This window comes from Penicillium lagena, assembly GCF_028827675.1.
Source record: "Penicillium lagena strain IBT 129212 chromosome Unknown utg000001l_segment0_segment0, whole genome shotgun sequence".
Taxonomy (NCBI): Eukaryota; Fungi; Ascomycota; class Eurotiomycetes; order Eurotiales; family Aspergillaceae; genus Penicillium; species Penicillium lagena.
In genome coordinates this window covers 1,369,886-1,387,022 of record NW_026623222.1, presented here as the reverse complement: position 1 = coordinate 1,387,022, position 17,137 = coordinate 1,369,886, and the positions used below count along the sequence as shown (strand labels likewise).

The window sequence follows — 17,137 nt, the reverse complement described above, 5'->3', positions numbered from 1 at the left end:
GTCACGTGTCCTCTATTTGAGCATATATTTGGAGCTTATAATGGGCTACAATACGGCGTGGACATTGTGATATACCGGATTCTCCTTTTTGTTTATCCCCATGTATTTGAACAGCCCCTTTGATGTGAGCTGGACATGAAGCCTCTATTATACCTTTTTTACCTTCTTCTTTGGCATTTCAAATTGTGCCCATAGATTGTCAAATTCATGCATAACCTCCTTTTCCTTCACCCTCTGTACACCCCAAGCCTCCAAGGGGTCGGCCTCATACTCATATTTAAACATTTCGATCTCCTTCTGGCAACGAATAGAGAGCGCGTCAAAAAGCTCAAAGTCTGGACAAGATCGGGCTCGCAGGTTGATCTTCTTGATCATCTTAGACCAGTAGACTGCTACATTTAGTTCCACGTCGGAGTACCTGAAGCTATACTTGCGGTGATGGAAGTGTGGGTCCTCCCAATTAGGGTTAGCGTGGATGATTCACCCCAAGTGCTTCCTTCTCTTCTTCTGGACATCTTTTCCTTTCTCCTTCTCCTCCAATTGACCCCAACATCCAAGATGAGCAACCCTAAAGTCGCTGAGAACATGCTCTGGGGAGGCCGGTTCACCCGTGAGTCGCTTGCAGTGTCTACCCCGGCACATTATCTTTCGTCCCCACTGACTCACACGATCATTCCACAACAGAGGGCCTCGATCCCCTCATGGTGCAGTATAACGAGTCCCTTCCCTACGACCGAGTGTTCTGGAAGCAGGACATCGCAGGCTCAATTGCCTTTGCCCGTGCAAACACCAAGAACGGGATCCTGACCGCACACGAGTTCGCCGAGATCGAGCGCGGCTTCCAGCAGATCGCCGAGGAATGGCGCACAAACACTTTCGTCGCCAAGGAGAACGACGAGGATATCCACACTGCCAACGAGCGTCGTCTGGGCGAGATCATTGGCAAGGAGATCGGCGGAAAGTTGCACACCGGCCGGTCGCGCAACGAGCAGGTGGCTACGGATATGCGGTTGTGGCTGCGTGACGAGCTGCGCGCCATTGAGAGCTGCCTCTGCGACCTGATCAAGGTCTCTGTTTCCCGCGCCGAGCAGGAGATCGATTACCTCATGCCGGGCTATACGCATCTGCAGAAGGCTCAGCCCGTCCGCTGGTCCCACTGGCTGCTGTCGCATGCCACCGCCTTTGCCAGCGAGCTGCAGCGTCTGCGCGAGGTCATCCGTCGTGTCAACCGCAGCCCGCTCGGTACCGGTGCGCTGGCGGGTAACCCATTCCAGATTGACCGCGAGGCCATGGCGAAGGAGCTCGGGTTCGACGGTCTGCTGTACAACTCCATGAACGCTGTAGCGGACCGCGACTTCGCTATGGAGACCATGCAGTGGGGCAGCTCGTTCATGCTGAAGATTTCGCGCTGGGCCGAGGATTTGATTATCTACAGCAGTCTGGAGTTTGGCTTTGTGCGTCTGTCGGACGCTTACTCGACGGGATCGTCGCTCATGCCCCAGAAGAAGAACGCCGGTAAGTGTTGTCTCCCTCTCTTCATCCTTTTTCTCGCCCAATCATCGCTAATGCCTTTATAGACAGCCTCGAGCTCCTCCGCGGCAAATCCGGTCGCGCCTTTGGCCAAATGGCCGGCCTGATGTGCACGATCAAGGGCCTGCCGACAACCTATAACAAGGACCTGCAGGAGAGCGTCGAGCCCATGCTGGACCATGTCAAGACCGTCAGCGACAGCATCCAGATCGCCACCGGCGTGCTGTCCACCCTGACTGTCATCCCGGAGAAGATGACCGCCGCCCTGGCGCCGGAGATGCTGGCTACCGAGATCGCGGACTACCTCGTCCGCAAGGGCGTGCCGTTCCGTGAGGGCCACCATATCTCTGGTCGCGTGGTCGCGCTGGCCGAGCAGACCGGCGTCCCCATGGACACGCTCTCGCTGGATCAGCTTAGGAACGTTGATGCGCGGTTCGGTGACGATGTCCAGGCTTGCTTGGACTATGAACGTGCCGTTGAGCTGAAGGATGCTATTGGTGGCACCAGCAAACGGGCGGTTATTGAGCAGACCTCCGTGCTTAAGGGTCTGCTGTAGATCTCTTGGGCTGCTCAGATATATCTAAAAGATGTATGTATGCGGCATTGGTTTCGGTTAGATAAAATGCTACGATGTATGAATTATGCAGTAAAAATATCACATTTTGAGGGTGAAACCAATATAGAAAACGTTGGGGGAATCAAAATCCAAACACCTAGTATCCCAAAGGGAAAAATCGCAACATGTTTCAGTCTCTTATCCTATCGTCTCACACGGAGACTTGACATCCTTCGGCGACACGCCCTCCTCTACTGCATATGTTGGCGGCATGTCACTAGGCGAGTAGACCACCTCGTCCTCCCGAAACAAAGCCAAAGAAGGCATTGACGTCAACGCCGGAGCAGGAGCGACAGCGCCAGAAATCGAAGTCTTCCTAACCAGCGACTCTGTTCTTGTCCTCGGATTCCCCGGTAGCTCTACCGCTTGACTCGATCCATCAGTCCCAGTTGCATTATCGTACTGCATAAAACTCATAACATGATCATGGTCACGGTCATGAGCAGCACACTGCTGTTGGATCTCCTTCCCTTTCTCATTTGCAGTATCCACCGGCGACGATGTAAACTCAAACGCAGTCGAGTAGCGATTCATATTTGCCCCGAGCACGACTCCCTCCTTCGTAACGATCTGTCGCTGCGCAGGGAGAGGAGGTGCGTTGGCGAGGCAGTCCTGACTTGAGCTCCTAGGACTACTGCCAGTAGAACTAAGGAAACCCCAGTTCTGGAGAGTACTCAGCTGATGCCGGCTTAAGCTCTGCTGGAACTGCTGCTGCACGGCTCTACGTCTTCGCTGCGAAAGGGAGAGGTTGATTAGTTCTCTTTGCGGGTTATGCGGTAGTTCGCAGTACGTGCGCCAGAAGCCTGTATCGGAGAGTTCAGCCGTGATTCCCATCAGGGATGTGCGGGTTGTTGTTGTTGTGATTGGGTGAATTTGGGGAGGGGAGGCGAGGTCTTTGGATGAGGATGTTTGTTGGGTAGCTTGGCCGAGGGTTGACGACTCGATGGAGGATCCTGTTAGGAGACCCGCGGAGGAATCTGATGGGTTGGATTTTGAGGCTGTGGTTGAGGATGTTGCGCTTGCGTATGAGTCTGGATTATGGAATCGTACTAGTCAGATATGTTTACCTATAACTACGGCTTTGGAGCTTGCTTACTGCTCAGACAGCTAGTGTCATTGGTAGACCGTGAGAAGTTTGTACCAGGAGTAGAGGTCATCTCAGGATCGTGGTAGGAGGCATTGGTCTGGCTCCTTCGCCAGCTGATGGAGAAACGGCCTTGTTTCTTCTTGCGCCGCCAGCAGAGGAAGAAAAGGACAATGCACAGCGCTACGGCTGCGATGCCGCCAACGAGTCCGCCGATTATTGCCCCGCGGTTGTTATAATGGGTACTCGGTGAACTGCTCGAAGTAGCAGTAGCAACGGCAGTTGAAGCAGTGGTCGGAGCGGTGACAGAAGCTGCCGATGTGGTTGTCTGTACGGCCGTTGCGTCTGCTAACGTGCTAGTAGTTGGCAGTGAAGGTATCGAAGTCTTTGTCTCTGTCGATGTCTTTGACGGTGATGTCGACGAAGACTTGGTGGGTGATGTGGTTGTCGAAGAAGCAATCGAATCGTCATCTGGACATATGCCCTTCGTGCATGGATCACTAGAGCAGCAGCCGCTGTAGCCTCCTTTGCTACAGACATACCACTGCGTGCCACTGGAGCAGGTGTGGTACAGACTACCCGCTCGAGGAAACAGATCGAAGACGTCCATCTCTGGGACGGGCGCCGTAGTGGCAGAGACTATACGAAAGGAATCAGATTAGATGCAGGACTGAAATCACCCAAAGACTCCGCGGTTGTTGGAAATGGAAAAACCCAGACCTTTGCAAGACAAACCAGTTTTTCCAGGATTTAGGGCTGCAGCGGCACGTTGGCCAGAGTCGCTCCTTGACGATGGCCATGAAAGAGAAACCCATGTTGTGAAGAGACATTGAGGCTCCTATTCTTTGTTTGTCAGACCGTCCCCCGTGTCGACCCAAATATAGGAATGCAATGTAAGAACTGTTGGTGCGTTAAGACGCTCTCGATTGGGTCGGGGATTGTTGGTGGCACAGTTGCATGAGGAAACCACCAACCTAACCCCCCGTCATCGCGGGATACCTTGTAGCCGTACGGTGTTGGAGGCCGAGGGTCGGGGAAGGTGGTTCTGGGTCGAGTCTCCTGGGCCTTACTCCGTCTATAACGCCACATCCAAAAAAATCCGCCAACAAAGAACGAGGCTGTGCTGTTCCAGCAACTACGGGCAACACAACTGGCTCAAAAGAAACCAATTCCAATCATATAGGACAAATTGAGAGAAAAACACTGCTCAGTACACCAAGTCTTTCTTCGCCTGAGAGATAAAAGGAAATAATATGGCTATACAGGATGGTAAGTAACACAATCAAATAAAAACGTAGTCTTTTTCACGACTCCTGGGGGTCGATCGACAAGACAAGTCAGTCCGGAACCAAGATGCCGGGACGTCATCGACACTCTGAAACAACTCCTCCACCGGAGATCAATCCATTTCCGGGTTACCGGGCTTAGTAGGTACGCTTGAAAGGAGGCACCGGCTTGCACTCGTTGGCATCCATAGTGTTGCCCTCAACGGCACGGTAGTCCAGGTCGATCTTGCCGTGGGCCTTCTTCTGCCAGGTGAGGGTGTGCTTCATCCACTGCTCGTCATCACGGTCGGGGAAATCCTCCCGGGCGTGAGCACCACGGGACTCCTTGCGGTTGGCGGCAGCGACGGCGGTTTGGGTACTGTAGACACAAATGGTTAGCAAGATATCAAATGGTACGTCAGCGAGTATACATACGCGCAAGTCAACAGGTTGCGGAGCTCCAGAGTCTCAACCAGATCCGAGTTCCAGATCATGCTGCGGTCCTTGGTGCCAACCTGGTCATACCACTGGTCGATCTCGGTGATCTTCTCGACACCCTCGTCCAGGCTCTCCTGGGTACGGAACACGCTGACGTCCGTCTGCATGGTCTTCTGCATGGCATTCCGGATCTCAAAGGTCGACTTGGGGCCGTCGGCATTGCGAGCGAAGTCGAGGTCCTTGATCGACTGGGCACCCGCGTCGGAGGACAGCTCCTTGTGGGGCTTGCCGGGCGTCGAGATATCGCGGACGCGGTGCGACACAGCACGGCCGAAGACAATCAGATCAAGCAGGGAGTTGGCACCCAGACGGTTGGCACCGTGCACAGACACACAGGCAGCCTCACCGCAAGCGAACAGGCCAGGCACGACCTTATCCTTGCCCGCCTCATCCACGGTCACAACCTCACCAGTGTACTTGGTGGGGATACCGCCCATGTTGTAGTGGACGGTAGGCAGGACAGGGATGGGCTGCTTGGTGACATCGACACCGGCGAAAATCGAGGCAGTCTCGGAAATACCGGGCAGACGCTCGTGCAGAAGTTCAGCGGGCAGATGGCTGAGCTGCAGGTAGATGTGGTCCTTCTCGGGACCGACACCACGGCCCTCGCGGATCTCCAAAGTCATAGAACGAGACACAACGTCACGCGAAGCCAGATCCTTGGCGGTAGGAGCGTACCGCTCCATGAAACGCTCACCCTCGGAGTTAAGCAGGTAGCCACCCTCACCACGGGAGCCCTCGGTGATCAGGCAGCCGGCACCGTAGATACCAGTGGGGTGGAACTGGACGAACTCCAGATCTTGGTTGGGCAGGCCGGCACGGGCGACCATAGCCATACCATCACCAGTGCAAGTGTGGGCCGAGGTACAGCTGAAGTAGGCACGTCCGTAGCCACCGGTGGCCAGGACGGTGTGGTGGGCCTTGAAACGATGCAGGGTGCCGTCCTCCTGGTTGTAAGCGAGGATACCGCGGCACTCGCCATCCTCCATCAGCAGATCAAGAGCGAAGTACTCGATGAAGTAGTTGGTGTTGTGGCGGAGAGACTGGCCGTAGAGGGTGTGCAGCAGGGCGTGGCCGGTACGGTCGGCGGCGGCACAGCAGCGGTAGGCCTGGCCACCTTGGCCGAAGTCCTTGGACTGACCACCAAAAGCACGCTGGTAGATGCGACCATCCTCGGTACGCGAGAAGGGGCAGCCGTAGCCCTCGAGCTCACGAACACTGGCGGGTGCCTCCCGGGTCATGTAGTGAATCGCATCCTGGTCACCAAGCCAATCGGAACCCTTCACGGTATCGTACATGTGCCATCTCCAGTCGTCGGGGTGCATGCTATTCGGACTATTAGTTGCAATTCCAGCACATACAGACCACGAGTTGACCTACTTTCCAAGGGCGGCGTTGATACCACCCTGAGCAGCAACCGTGTGGCTTCTCGTGGGGAACAGCTTCGAAACACAGGCAGTGTTGAATCCAGCCTCCGCGAGCCCGAAGGCAGCACGCAGACCGGCACCACCAGCACCGACGACGACGGCATCGTACTCGTGGTCCTGCACACGTCAGAACATCTCTCGGTATCCATAGAGCGAAGTCGACCTACAATGATGGGGTATTTCTCGGAGATGTAACCATTGACCTCCTTGGCGCGCAGCGGCTGGTTGGCGAAGATGCGGGCTGGAGCAATTGCGGGTTAGCGCGACGAAAGAGGGCAACAACGCTCTCGGGATAGCGTACCAGCTGGCCGGGACGACGAGAAGAGACGTCTCTGATCCCTCAAGACACGGGAAACCTGTGCAGCCATCACCAGTCAGTGCCGAACATGGCGAAAGCAGACGGGCCGAAAATCACTCGGGCGACGAACCTTGGATGCGGGAGCTAGGCTCCGCATGCCGAGCGAGCTCATGATGGCGAGTGGATCAGAAGGAAGACTCTAATCCGACAGAAACAAACACAAAACACCGTAACCGGCGATGGGGGGAACGGACAGAGGGGAGAGGCAGGACAGTGAGGTGGAATGTCAACTGCTGCTCCTGCTAAAACCAAAGGGCATTATGTCAGCATCCACACCCGTGATGTGCCGAGCAGACAGCCGGGGACCAATCACGGGTGAACAATTTGATTTCCCTCGGTTGTCTCCCTAAACGAATATCCGTGCTACATAGTACGAGTGAACAACATAGATAGCTGGAATTGAGGAGTAGATGATGGTAATACACGTCGACTAGTTGTACTGCATGTACGTCGCAGTCGAGTTGAACTTCAGGTTGCCCTTGATCACCTTCTCGACCGATGCCAAAAAGTCCTTCTCCGTGGCCACCTTGCGCCGCGCCCGGATCGCGAACATGCCCGCCTCTGTCGCGACACTGCGCAGCTCGGCACCCGTCGCGTTGGGGCACAGCCGGGAGATGAGCTCCCAGCGAATGTCCCGCTCGACCGACATGCTCTTGGCGTGGATGCGCAGAATGTTCGCCCGGCCCTCCACGTCCGGCAGTGAGAACTCGATCTTGCGGTCAATTCGACCAGGCCGCATCAGGGCCGGGTCCAGGGTGGACGGCCGGTTGGTCGCGAACATGACCTTAATGTTACCGCGGGAGTCGAATCCGTCCAGCTGCGTGATCAGTTCCAGCATGGTGCGCTGCACTTCGTTGTCACCGCCTGCACCGTCATCAAAACGAGCGCCACCGACAGCATCGATCTCGTCAAAGAAGATGATGCATGCCTTCTTGGTACGGGCCATCTCGAACAGCTCACGGACCATCCGCGCACCCTCACCCACGTACTTCTGGACCAGTTCACTTCCAATCACACGGATGAAGGTCGCATCCGTTCGGTTGGCCACCGCCCGGGCACACAGGGTCTTTCCTGTACCGGGGGGTCCGTAGAGTAGAGCGCCCTTGGGCGGGTCGATACCCAGATTCACGAATCGTTCTGGCGACAGTAACGGCATCTCCACCACCTCTCGTAGCTTCTCAATCTGTTCTTTGCATCCACCCACGTCACCGTATGTCACGTCGGGCTTGTCCTCGACCGTCATCATCGTCACGCTGGGGTCGATCTTCGGAGGGAGTGGGAGCATGATCTGGTACTTATTCCGATCCACACTGTAAAGCTGCGTCAGTGACTGAGCAGCCATCAAAACACGGATAAGACTTACCCAACGCGCATGCCTTCCTCAATATCCGTTGGACTTACGCGCTCCCCTAGGTTGACGACGAACTTGGCGATCTGCTTGACGTTGATGACATATTTGCTCTTGTCCGAGTCCTTTTCATCCTGGATGATCTTCGTGCATCGAGCGACTTGCAATGGCTGCTCTTCAGCCATGCGTTGCCGGTCAGCAGCAACATCCCAAAGGTGTGGAGGTGCGAGACCGGTGTCGGATTCCTGGGGACATGAGCTCCTGCGTTTTTAGGAGGGGACTGCATCCGCACCTTGACACCAATCTTCTCGTTGACACTTGCTTGCTTGTCTTTGATATCCTTCTCGAGCTTCTTCAAGGCTGTCGCGTAGGGAGCCGCCCCGTAGGTCTTGAGTACTGCGATGTCACTGCCGGGGCCGGGTTAGCCAGATTGACATCAACCCAGCGGCGAAACTTACTCGTCTGTGAGTGGTGTGATCTTCTTCTCGGGCTCCTCGTCGTCGGCGAAGGTCTTCTTGTACTTCTCCCAGTTCTCTCCGGTGGCGCTAGGCATGGTGAGAGATGATGACAGCCCCGGGCCCAGGAGCTAGGACGGGAGGCAGACGCAGTAGCGAGGTAGAGTAGGGAGGAGAAGGCAAAACCGAAAGGCTAATTTGGGGGAACTCGAACGCAGGGACCGATAGTGATGAAGACGTGCAGGGGGAAGAGATGGAACGACAGAAGGGAGCGTGTGATGTAGCTGCTGAGCTGAGCTCGTTCTCACCGCCTTCGTAGAATTTCCCGTCCACACTGACTGAACTGACAATACATTGCACTCCTTTCCCTCCATCCCACTTCTTGCCTCTCTTTCTCTCCGGTTGCTTGTGCCCCAATCTTCATTATGGCGACCACAGCAGTCCCGGGTGCCCCTGTCAGCGGCTCCTTCAAGGTACGTGCGATGCGGTGACTGTGGGTGTGTGTGGTGGGATGCAGGCTGATGGTGTTTGCAGGATAAGGAGAAGCCGATGGCGGTGCGGGCATCCAACATTCTCGCGGCTAGAGGTATGTGGTTTAATTATTCGAGTCTTTGCGAGTGTTTGACTGACAATGCATAGCTGTCGCCGATGCCATCCGGACGGTACGATTGTTCACACATTTTGGGTTACGGAGACGAGGGGCTAACCAGATACACAGTCATTGGGACCTCGTGGTATGGATAAGATGGTGAGTACATATGCGACCATCAATATCTACTCCGATGCTGATGGATTTCTAGATTCAAACACCCAAGGGCCAAACGATCATTGTACGCTATTCCATCCTGTCACCGCGACCCCCGACTGACCCCCGCAGACCAATGATGGAAACACCATGTTGAAGGATATGAGCGTTATGCACCCGGCCGCCCGGATGCTGGTCGATCTCAGTGCGGCCCAGGATGTCGAGGCTGGTGATGGAACAACGTCTGTGGTTGTCATTGCTGGCAGCTTGCTCGGCGCCGCCGACCGGTTGCTATCCAAGGGCATTCACCCGACTGTGATTTCCGAGTCTTTCCAGAGAGCCGCAGGCGCCGCCGTCGAAATCCTCCACAACATGTCTCGTCCGATTAACCTGACCGATCGCGCTACCCTCCTCCAAGCCGCCGCGACCTCGCTTTCCTCGAAGATTGTGTCTCAGCACTCTGGCCTGCTAGGTCCGATGGCTGTCGACTCGGTGCTGAAGGTGGTTGATCCCAAGACTGCCGAAAACGTGGACCTGCGTGATATCCGGATAGTCAAGAAAGTTGGTGGGACAATTGAGGATAGTGAGATGATTGATGGCCTGGTCTTGAACCAGCCGGTTATCAAGAGCAGCGGAGGTCCGACGAGGATTGAGAAGGCCCGGATAGGTCTCATTCAGTTCCAGCTGAGCCCGCCTAAGCCAGATGTGCGCTTTTCTCTCCCTACGAATTATGAGTTGCGGCTGACTGTTCGTTATATAGATGGAGAACCAAATTGTGGTGAACGACTATCGCCAGATGGACAAGATTCTGAAGGAGGAGCGCCAGTACATGCTGAATATGGTGAAGAAGATCCAAAAGACCAAGTGCAACGTGCTCCTGATCCAGAAGTCTATTCTCCGTGACGCCGTCAACGAGCTGTCGCTACACTTCCTTTCGCGGCTGAAGATCTTAGCCATCAAGGACATCGAGCGAGACGAGGTCGAGTTCCTGTGCAAGAGTCTTGGCTGCAAGCCAGTTGCCAACGTCGACTCCTTCACCGAAGACAAGCTGGGCACCGCCGACCTCGTCGAGGAGGTTCAGGCTTCCGGTGCCCGGTATGTCAAGGTCACCGGCATCAAGTCGCCCCCCGCCGCTCTCAACCAGACCGTCTCTATTGTCGCCCGTGGCGCCAACAACCTGATCCTGGATGAGGCCGAACGATCGCTGCACGACGCTCTATGTGTGATTCGTTGTCTGGTCAAGAAGCGCGCCCTGATCGCCGGCGGTGGTGCCCCGGAGATTGAAGTAGCTCACGCGCTCGCCATGCGCGCACGCGAGCTCACCGGGACCGAAGCGATCTGCTGGAAGGCGTTCGCCGAGGCCATGGAGGTTGTGCCGACCACGCTCGCTGAAAACGCGGGCCTGAACTCGATCAAGGTAGTCACCGACCTGCGACACCGCCACGCGCAGGGCCAGCACAATGCGGGTGTGAGTATCCGCAGCGGCGGTGTCAAGGACGACATCACCGAGGAGAACATCCTGCAGCCGCTGCTGGTGAGCACCAGCGCCATTGAGCTGGCGGCCGAGACGGTGAAGATGATCATGAGGATTGACGACATTGCTCTGTCGCGGTAGGCGCTGAGCGTTGTATGATGCGATTGCAATGAGTAATTAAAAAGAAATGGAATTTGCACAATAGAAAAAAAAGCTGAACTGTATACTCTGAAGTTCTTGATGGTCGTAGAAAGTACATATTTGCTTCGCCCTCAAACTCCATCCCATTCGATATATATCTGCTCAGGTGTATGCCTATCCATCTCCCTGACAGCAGCACCCTCGTTCCCAAGCCTGTTGATGGGCTTACCTACCCAGACTACCTACTCCAATCTTTCTTATCGACAGCCGGGCCGATGTCGAAAAGGGATTTGAATAAGGGCCACCGCCAGCCCTCAATAAGCTCTTTGTCGCCCCAATAATCATGGGCGCGGGAAGGAACAAACACCCGATACTCGGGCGGGCCATGAATCCTGAGAACTGGATTGAAACGCGAGACTGGAATTCGTCTTCTCAATTCCATTCCATCGTGTTGACAGCTCTGGTACATATTTTTGTGACGGGGTCGTTGAACTCCGCATCCCGCCCCGATAAGAGGCGGATCTGACCTGACTCGTTTATCGTGGAGTTCCATCTGACCAAACTGCCCATTGAAACGACCATGGGTAAGCTCGACGACGAGGGCAACCCGGAGTCGGTGCCGTTGACACGCCAGCGGTCGGCCTCCTTTGCCTCCGAAACAACATTCGACTCAGGCCTATCGGTCGCCTCCGCCGCATTCCTCGATCGGTACAAGGGGTCCAACATAGCGGAAGCAGAAGGGGAAGCCGAACACACACCCTATCGAGACATCGAAGACGGAGCAGAGCCGGAACCCGACGAGCCTTTTTTACCTACGCATACGAAGAAGAAAAAGACGGGGTCCGGAAGTCGCACGCGCCGGATAGTCTGGTTGCTCGGCCTCCTCTGTGTCGGCGGCTGGGTGCTTGCATTCGTGCTCTTTCTCACACAGAAGCGGACCACTGCCGCGGCCGTATCCTCCAACTCAGCTGTCAGCATCCATGACCCGGACTCGGCGACCGGTGGTACGAGCTACGGGAGGCCGGTGACACTGGAGCAGGTGTTGACGGGTCAGTGGTATGCCAAGTCGCATGCGATCTCTTGGATTGCAGGGCCGGATGGAGAGGATGGCCTGCTTGTAGAGCGTGGTGAAGATGGAGAAGGATATTTGCGCGTGGAGGATATTCGCAGTCGCAAGGATGGAGGCGCTGGCGCCGAGACCAGAGTTCTGATGAAGAAGTCATACGCGTGGACCGTCGACGGTGACATGGTCAAAATGTCCAAGATGTGGCCAAGTCCCGACCTGAAGAAGGTGTTGCTCTTATCGGAGCAGCAGGGAAACTGGAGACACTCTTATTACGGAAACTACTGGATTTTCGACGTGGAGACGCAGAAGGCAGAAGCCCTGGACCCTGAGCATCTGGATGGACGAGCACAGCTCGCCAAGTGGTCGCCCAACTCCGATGCTGTCGCGTTTGTCAGAGAGAACAATTTGTATCTGCGGAAACTGAACTCCTCCAACCCCGTTCCAATTACGAAAGACGGTGGGAAGGACCTCTTCTACGGTGTTCCCGACTGGGTATATGAGGAGGAAGTTTTCGCGGGCAACAGCGGCACCTGGTGGTCTGGTGATGGCAAGTATATTGCCTTCATGCGTACCAACGAGTCCGCCGTCCCCGAATATCCTGTCCAGTATTTTCTCTCCCGTCCGTCGGGCAAGAACCCGGCGCCGGGGCTTGAGAACTACCCTGAAGTTCGACAGATCAAATACCCCAAAGCGGGAACCACGAACCCGGTGGTTAGCTTGCAGTTCTATGACGTTGAGAAAAGCGATGTTTTCTCTATCGACATGCCTGATGACTTTGTCGACGACGACCGAATCATCATTGAAGTTGTCTGGGCATCTGCTGGTAAGGTCCTGATTCGGGAGACCAACCGCGAAAGTGATATCATCAAGATCTTCGTGATGGACACCCAGGCTCGGTCTGGCAAGTTGGTCCGATCTGAAGATATTGCCGGGCTGGACGGTGGTTGGGTCGAGCCCTCACAGTCGACCCGATTCATTCCTGCTGACCCCGCCAGCGGCCGGCCGCACGACGGGTACGTCGACACCGTGATCCACGAAGGCTATGATCACTTAGCTTATTTCACGCCTCTCGAAAACCCGGAGCCGATCATGCTCACCAGTGGAGAATGGGAGGTGGTCAACGCTCCATCGGCCGTTGACCTGGCCAGAGGCCTGGTGTACTTTGTTGCAACGAAAGAAGCACCAACCCAACGTCACGTCTACCAGGTCGGGCTAAATGGATCTGACCTTCGACCGTTGACGGATATCTCGAAGGCTGGATTCTTCGAGATCTCGTTTTCCCACGGAACCGGATATGCCTTGCTCAGCTACAAAGGTCCCGCGGTTCCCTGGCAAGCCGTGATCAACACCCACGGTGACAAGGTGGAGCACGAGGAAGTCATCGAAGAAAACCCTGGTTTGAAGAAAATGGTCGAAGACTTTGCTCTCCCAGCGGAAATTTATTCAAACGTGACAATCGACGGTTATACGCTTCAGGTACTCGAGCGTCGTCCTCCACACTTCAACCCAGCCAAAAAGTACCCAGTTCTCTTCTTCTTATATGGTGGTCCCGGCTCTCAAACGGTGGACCGCAAGTTTACTGTGGACTTCCAGTCCTACGTCGCTTCGAGCCTGGGCTACGTTGTCGTTACTGTGGATGGCCGCGGCACGGGATACATTGGACGAGAAGCGCGCTGCATCGTCCGCGGTAATTTAGGCTACTACGAAGCGCGGGATCAGATTGAAACAGCCAAGATTTGGGCAGGGAAGAAATATGTGGATGAAGCCCGCATGGCCGTTTGGGGGTGGAGCTATGGTGGATTCATGACGTTGAAGATCCTCGAGCAGGATGCTGGCCAGACATTCCAGTATGGCATGGCTGTGGCACCTGTAACGGACTGGAGATACTATGGTTGGTTGCCGATCGTTCTGTTTAATGTTTTACAGCATATTAATCATTACTTCCAGACTCCATCTACACAGAACGCTACATGCATACCCCGGAGCACAACCCCTCCGGCTACGAAAATGCAAGCATCACTGACGTTGAGGCACTGGGCGAGAATATCCGGTTCATGATCATGCACGGCGTGGCCGACGATAACGTCCATCTCCAGAACACACTGGTGCTGATCGACCGGCTGGACCAGTCGAACATCGCCAACTATGATATGCAGGTGTTCCCGGATTCAGATCATAGCATTTACTTCCATAATGCGCACTCGCTAGTCTACGAACGTGAGTGCACCCAAATCTTGAACAGGAGTAGAGGGAAGGGGCTAACTGTTGCATGACAGGTCTTTCGATGTGGCTCATCAATGCGTTTAATGGCGAGTGGCATCGCATCGAGAACCCGAAACCGATCGACTCGATGTGGAAGAAAGCTAAACGCGCCGTATCGCTCTCTATTTTCGGATGAAGAGTTTCAGGGGTTCCTATTCACACTGTACTTTCTTTAGAACTATAAATAAATACCTGCATGGATTTAATCTGGCTGCGAGAGTAGAATTACTATTATGGGCTTACGGGAGTAGAAGAAGAATTGCTTCCGGTTTTGTGATACCGGGCAAGCCATTCGCGGGTTCCCTTTTAAAATATAATTTTGGATCTGTGGTTTCACCATCCTGAGTAAGAGTCTTCATATGGTAGTAGATAGTACGGACTCATTGGCCTTGCTTCCTTCGTACAAACTGTTATACTATTATCATTAAAATATGAAGGAAAGCAATTGCTCTAAAGTCCCTCAACATTGAATATTATGATTGCCGTTCATCTAGTAGACACCATCGTCACAATCCGGAGTGCTAGTCCTAACACTACTAATCTGTTTTATTGAAGAAACGTTTGATTTAACCACGACGCCATTGCTTGGAATTGCGCTCCGGGTGGATATTTCCAGAGAAAGTCCGTGATCGGCTCGACGTGGAACTCTCGAGGAACCAGACTAATGCTCACCTCGGAATGTTCAGCCTATTATGGTGGCAAAAGGTCAGACAACACACAAAAGATAAGTGAGGGTGACTATACCTTCAGCCTCTCCGCAAATGCTACGATTGAATCCAAAAGCACTTCGTCACCTCCCACTCCAACAAAGATCCTCGCAACAGGAAGGTCCCGCCACCAGCCCGCTGGCGCCTGCGTAGGGTGACTATACTCGTCTGGTGTAACATCACCCATCACTGCGTGCGCCCAGAGACCAAGAGGTTTTGACGATATGAAATCTCGATCTGCATTCTTGCTGTAGCTCTCATATTGAGTCCGGAAGTCTATCCAGGGAGACAGCAGCATGGCGCCACCGAGGTATTCACTGAGCGACAAGGCCGGCACACTACCTTCAATTCTAGGATGAGCGAGATGCGACAGGGCCGCCAGAGCAAGATGAGCGCCAGAAGAATCGCCTTGGAGTACGATGTCGGACGGTCGTTTTCCCAACGTCTCGATGGCATATCGTAGAAGGGCAACTGCCTGCTCTAATTGGCGGGGCCACTGAGCACCTGGGGCCAGATCATAGATAAGGAAGAGCACGCCTATGTCGTTGCCGTGATTTTTGAGGTCGGTGGAGAGGGCCTCTACGTGGCTGAAGTGGTTTGGTAGCGCGGGGATGCAGTAGCCACCACCGGGGATATAGATGATGAGTTTATCAGCCTCTGGGTTACCTAACCAGAGAGCTTGGGTGCCATCATGAAGTTTTAGAATGTTGGGTATACTCTTGTGTTGTTGCATGTGTTCTTCGTAAGATTTTAGGACAGAGCTGGCTGGAAGGACATGTCTGCAAATTCTCTCGTCATTATTTGCCTCTTAAACTGGAATAAATCTGCACAAAAACAGAATAAAACTCACTGGATCTGCTCTACAGAAAGATTGTCAAAGAGTGTGCGCACAGAAGAGATAGCTACATGCTTGAAAGCTGTAGCACCTCCCTCCTGGCCTCTGAAGGGTGCGGTGACACCAGACCAGACTCCGGTGCTAACTGGATGGAAAAGCATCTTTATGAGAAAATTGTACGTGTGTTAAACTGGAGAATGATTGATGACCTACAGGCCCTGCCCACTACAAATCCTAGTCCCAACCACATGCCCGCCATGAGGAGCGATTCCTGTATAGTGTGTCGGCTAGCGTCAGAGAAAAACTAGAGCAACCCTCATATACTTTAAAGCAAAAAATAAAAATAAAAAATGGAAAGAAAATTGAAGAAGGTCGTCCCAACATATAAGTGTAATACGGAAGAGGTCGGGCCCTGGTTGACCTCGTGAGATCCGAAGTTCGGCGGAAGTAATTGGTTGGGACTAATTTAAATGCACTACCCATCCCTACCTTACCCTCTAATTTAGTCTGAATTAATTGTTGCAGATTCGAACATGCTCAGTCAGTGGTGTGCCAGCCAGCGTCTGACCGCATGGGGGCCAGTACATAGACCAAGAACTTAGTCTCGGCCATGTCTCCTCTTGGAATGACCCCCCACCCCCCAAAAGTGGCGTACAGGTGCATGAATAACTGCCTGCCTGACTGCTGAATCTCCAACAATAATAAAAATGGACCTTGCTGTCCTGGACAGCCCATGATCCAGCGTTCAATGGTACCATTACTGTGCGACCATGGCTTCCCAAGAATAAGAAGCTTTTCAGATGACGGCCAATAAAGGCCCTGGAATGACTTCAGCATGCATCACCACGACGGCCGTTGCTGTTGTTGTCTTCGGGATGCGGTCTTATTCACAGCGTTTGGTCGCGGAGACTTTTCGCCTTGATGGAATATTCCTACTCACGGCACTGGTACGCTAATTACACGACTCCATGTTAAAATTGCCATTCTAACCCCTAATCAGATTCTGACAATAGGGTTGTGCATTGAAACATGCCTTTGTAAGCGAAGTATCAAAGAAAGCTTTCAGGAGAGTCTAACAGGCAGACCAGGCTTCCGCTGGGGTGCAGGTCTGCAGCGTAGCAATGGGACAGCCCCTGGAAACGTAACCTGCATATTACCTGTCCTCACTCTCTTAGGCCTCGGTGCAGATTTTAGATGCTGATGTGATTTCGCCGCGCTGTCGTTGGATTTTCGATTATTCCGCCGACTCGGCGGAGGTGCTGATACAGGGAATCCGATCCTTTTTGCAGGGTTAATACGAACAGAACTTGAATATTGGTTTCGGCG

The 17,137-nt window shown here is 54.0% G+C and overlaps 7 protein-coding genes across 7 annotated transcripts; 3 read left to right on the top strand and 4 right to left on the bottom strand.

Moving 5' to 3' along the window:
• Window positions 1-558: 558 nt before the first annotated feature.
• On the top strand, window positions 559-2,086 carry N7510_000614 (argininosuccinate lyase ARG4; the record flags this gene model as incomplete). The annotated part of the gene is made up of 3 exons (XM_056972543.1): window positions 559-610; window positions 685-1,515; window positions 1,578-2,086. 3 exons carry the CDS (start codon window positions 559-561, stop codon window positions 2,084-2,086), a joined length of 1,392 nt encoding a protein of 463 aa, XP_056837660.1.
• Window positions 2,087-2,284: 198 nt separating this feature from the next.
• On the bottom strand, window positions 2,285-3,840 carry N7510_000613 (uncharacterized protein; the record flags this gene model as incomplete). Its single annotated transcript, XM_056972542.1, has 2 exons — window positions 2,285-3,123; window positions 3,243-3,840. The coding sequence occupies 2 exons, from the start codon at window positions 3,838-3,840 to the stop codon at window positions 2,285-2,287; spliced, it is 1,437 nt and encodes a 478-aa protein (XP_056837659.1).
• An 814-nt stretch (window positions 3,841-4,654) lies between these two features.
• Window positions 4,655-6,890, bottom strand: N7510_000612 (succinate dehydrogenase [ubiquinone] flavoprotein subunit; the record flags this gene model as incomplete). The annotated part of the gene is made up of 6 exons (XM_056972541.1): window positions 4,655-4,874; window positions 4,931-6,319; window positions 6,374-6,537; window positions 6,588-6,661; window positions 6,722-6,776; window positions 6,849-6,890. The coding sequence occupies 6 exons, from the start codon at window positions 6,888-6,890 to the stop codon at window positions 4,655-4,657; spliced, it is 1,944 nt and encodes a 647-aa protein (XP_056837658.1).
• Window positions 6,891-7,208: 318 nt separating this feature from the next.
• Window positions 7,209-8,679, bottom strand: rpt1 (proteasome regulatory particle base subunit RPT1; the record flags this gene model as incomplete). Its single annotated transcript, XM_056972540.1, has 4 exons — window positions 7,209-8,088; window positions 8,142-8,371; window positions 8,419-8,533; window positions 8,585-8,679. The coding sequence occupies 4 exons, from the start codon at window positions 8,677-8,679 to the stop codon at window positions 7,209-7,211; spliced, it is 1,320 nt and encodes a 439-aa protein (XP_056837657.1).
• Window positions 8,680-9,006: 327 nt separating this feature from the next.
• On the top strand, window positions 9,007-10,941 carry N7510_000610 (chaperonin-containing T-complex subunit CCT4; the record flags this gene model as incomplete). The annotated part of the gene is made up of 7 exons (XM_056972539.1): window positions 9,007-9,054; window positions 9,116-9,167; window positions 9,221-9,243; window positions 9,300-9,329; window positions 9,382-9,411; window positions 9,459-10,031; window positions 10,087-10,941. 7 exons carry the CDS (start codon window positions 9,007-9,009, stop codon window positions 10,939-10,941), a joined length of 1,611 nt encoding a protein of 536 aa, XP_056837656.1.
• A 580-nt stretch (window positions 10,942-11,521) lies between these two features.
• On the top strand, window positions 11,522-14,405 carry dapB (dipeptidyl aminopeptidase dapB; the record flags this gene model as incomplete). Its single annotated transcript, XM_056972538.1, has 3 exons — window positions 11,522-13,898; window positions 13,955-14,224; window positions 14,284-14,405. 3 exons carry the CDS (start codon window positions 11,522-11,524, stop codon window positions 14,403-14,405), a joined length of 2,769 nt encoding a protein of 922 aa, XP_056837655.1.
• A 602-nt stretch (window positions 14,406-15,007) lies between these two features.
• On the bottom strand, window positions 15,008-15,972 carry N7510_000608 (Alpha/beta hydrolase fold-3; the record flags this gene model as incomplete). The annotated part of the gene is made up of 2 exons (XM_056972537.1): window positions 15,008-15,755; window positions 15,827-15,972. 2 exons carry the CDS (start codon window positions 15,970-15,972, stop codon window positions 15,008-15,010), a joined length of 894 nt encoding a protein of 297 aa, XP_056837654.1.
• Between the last annotated feature and the right edge of the window lie 1,165 nt (window positions 15,973-17,137).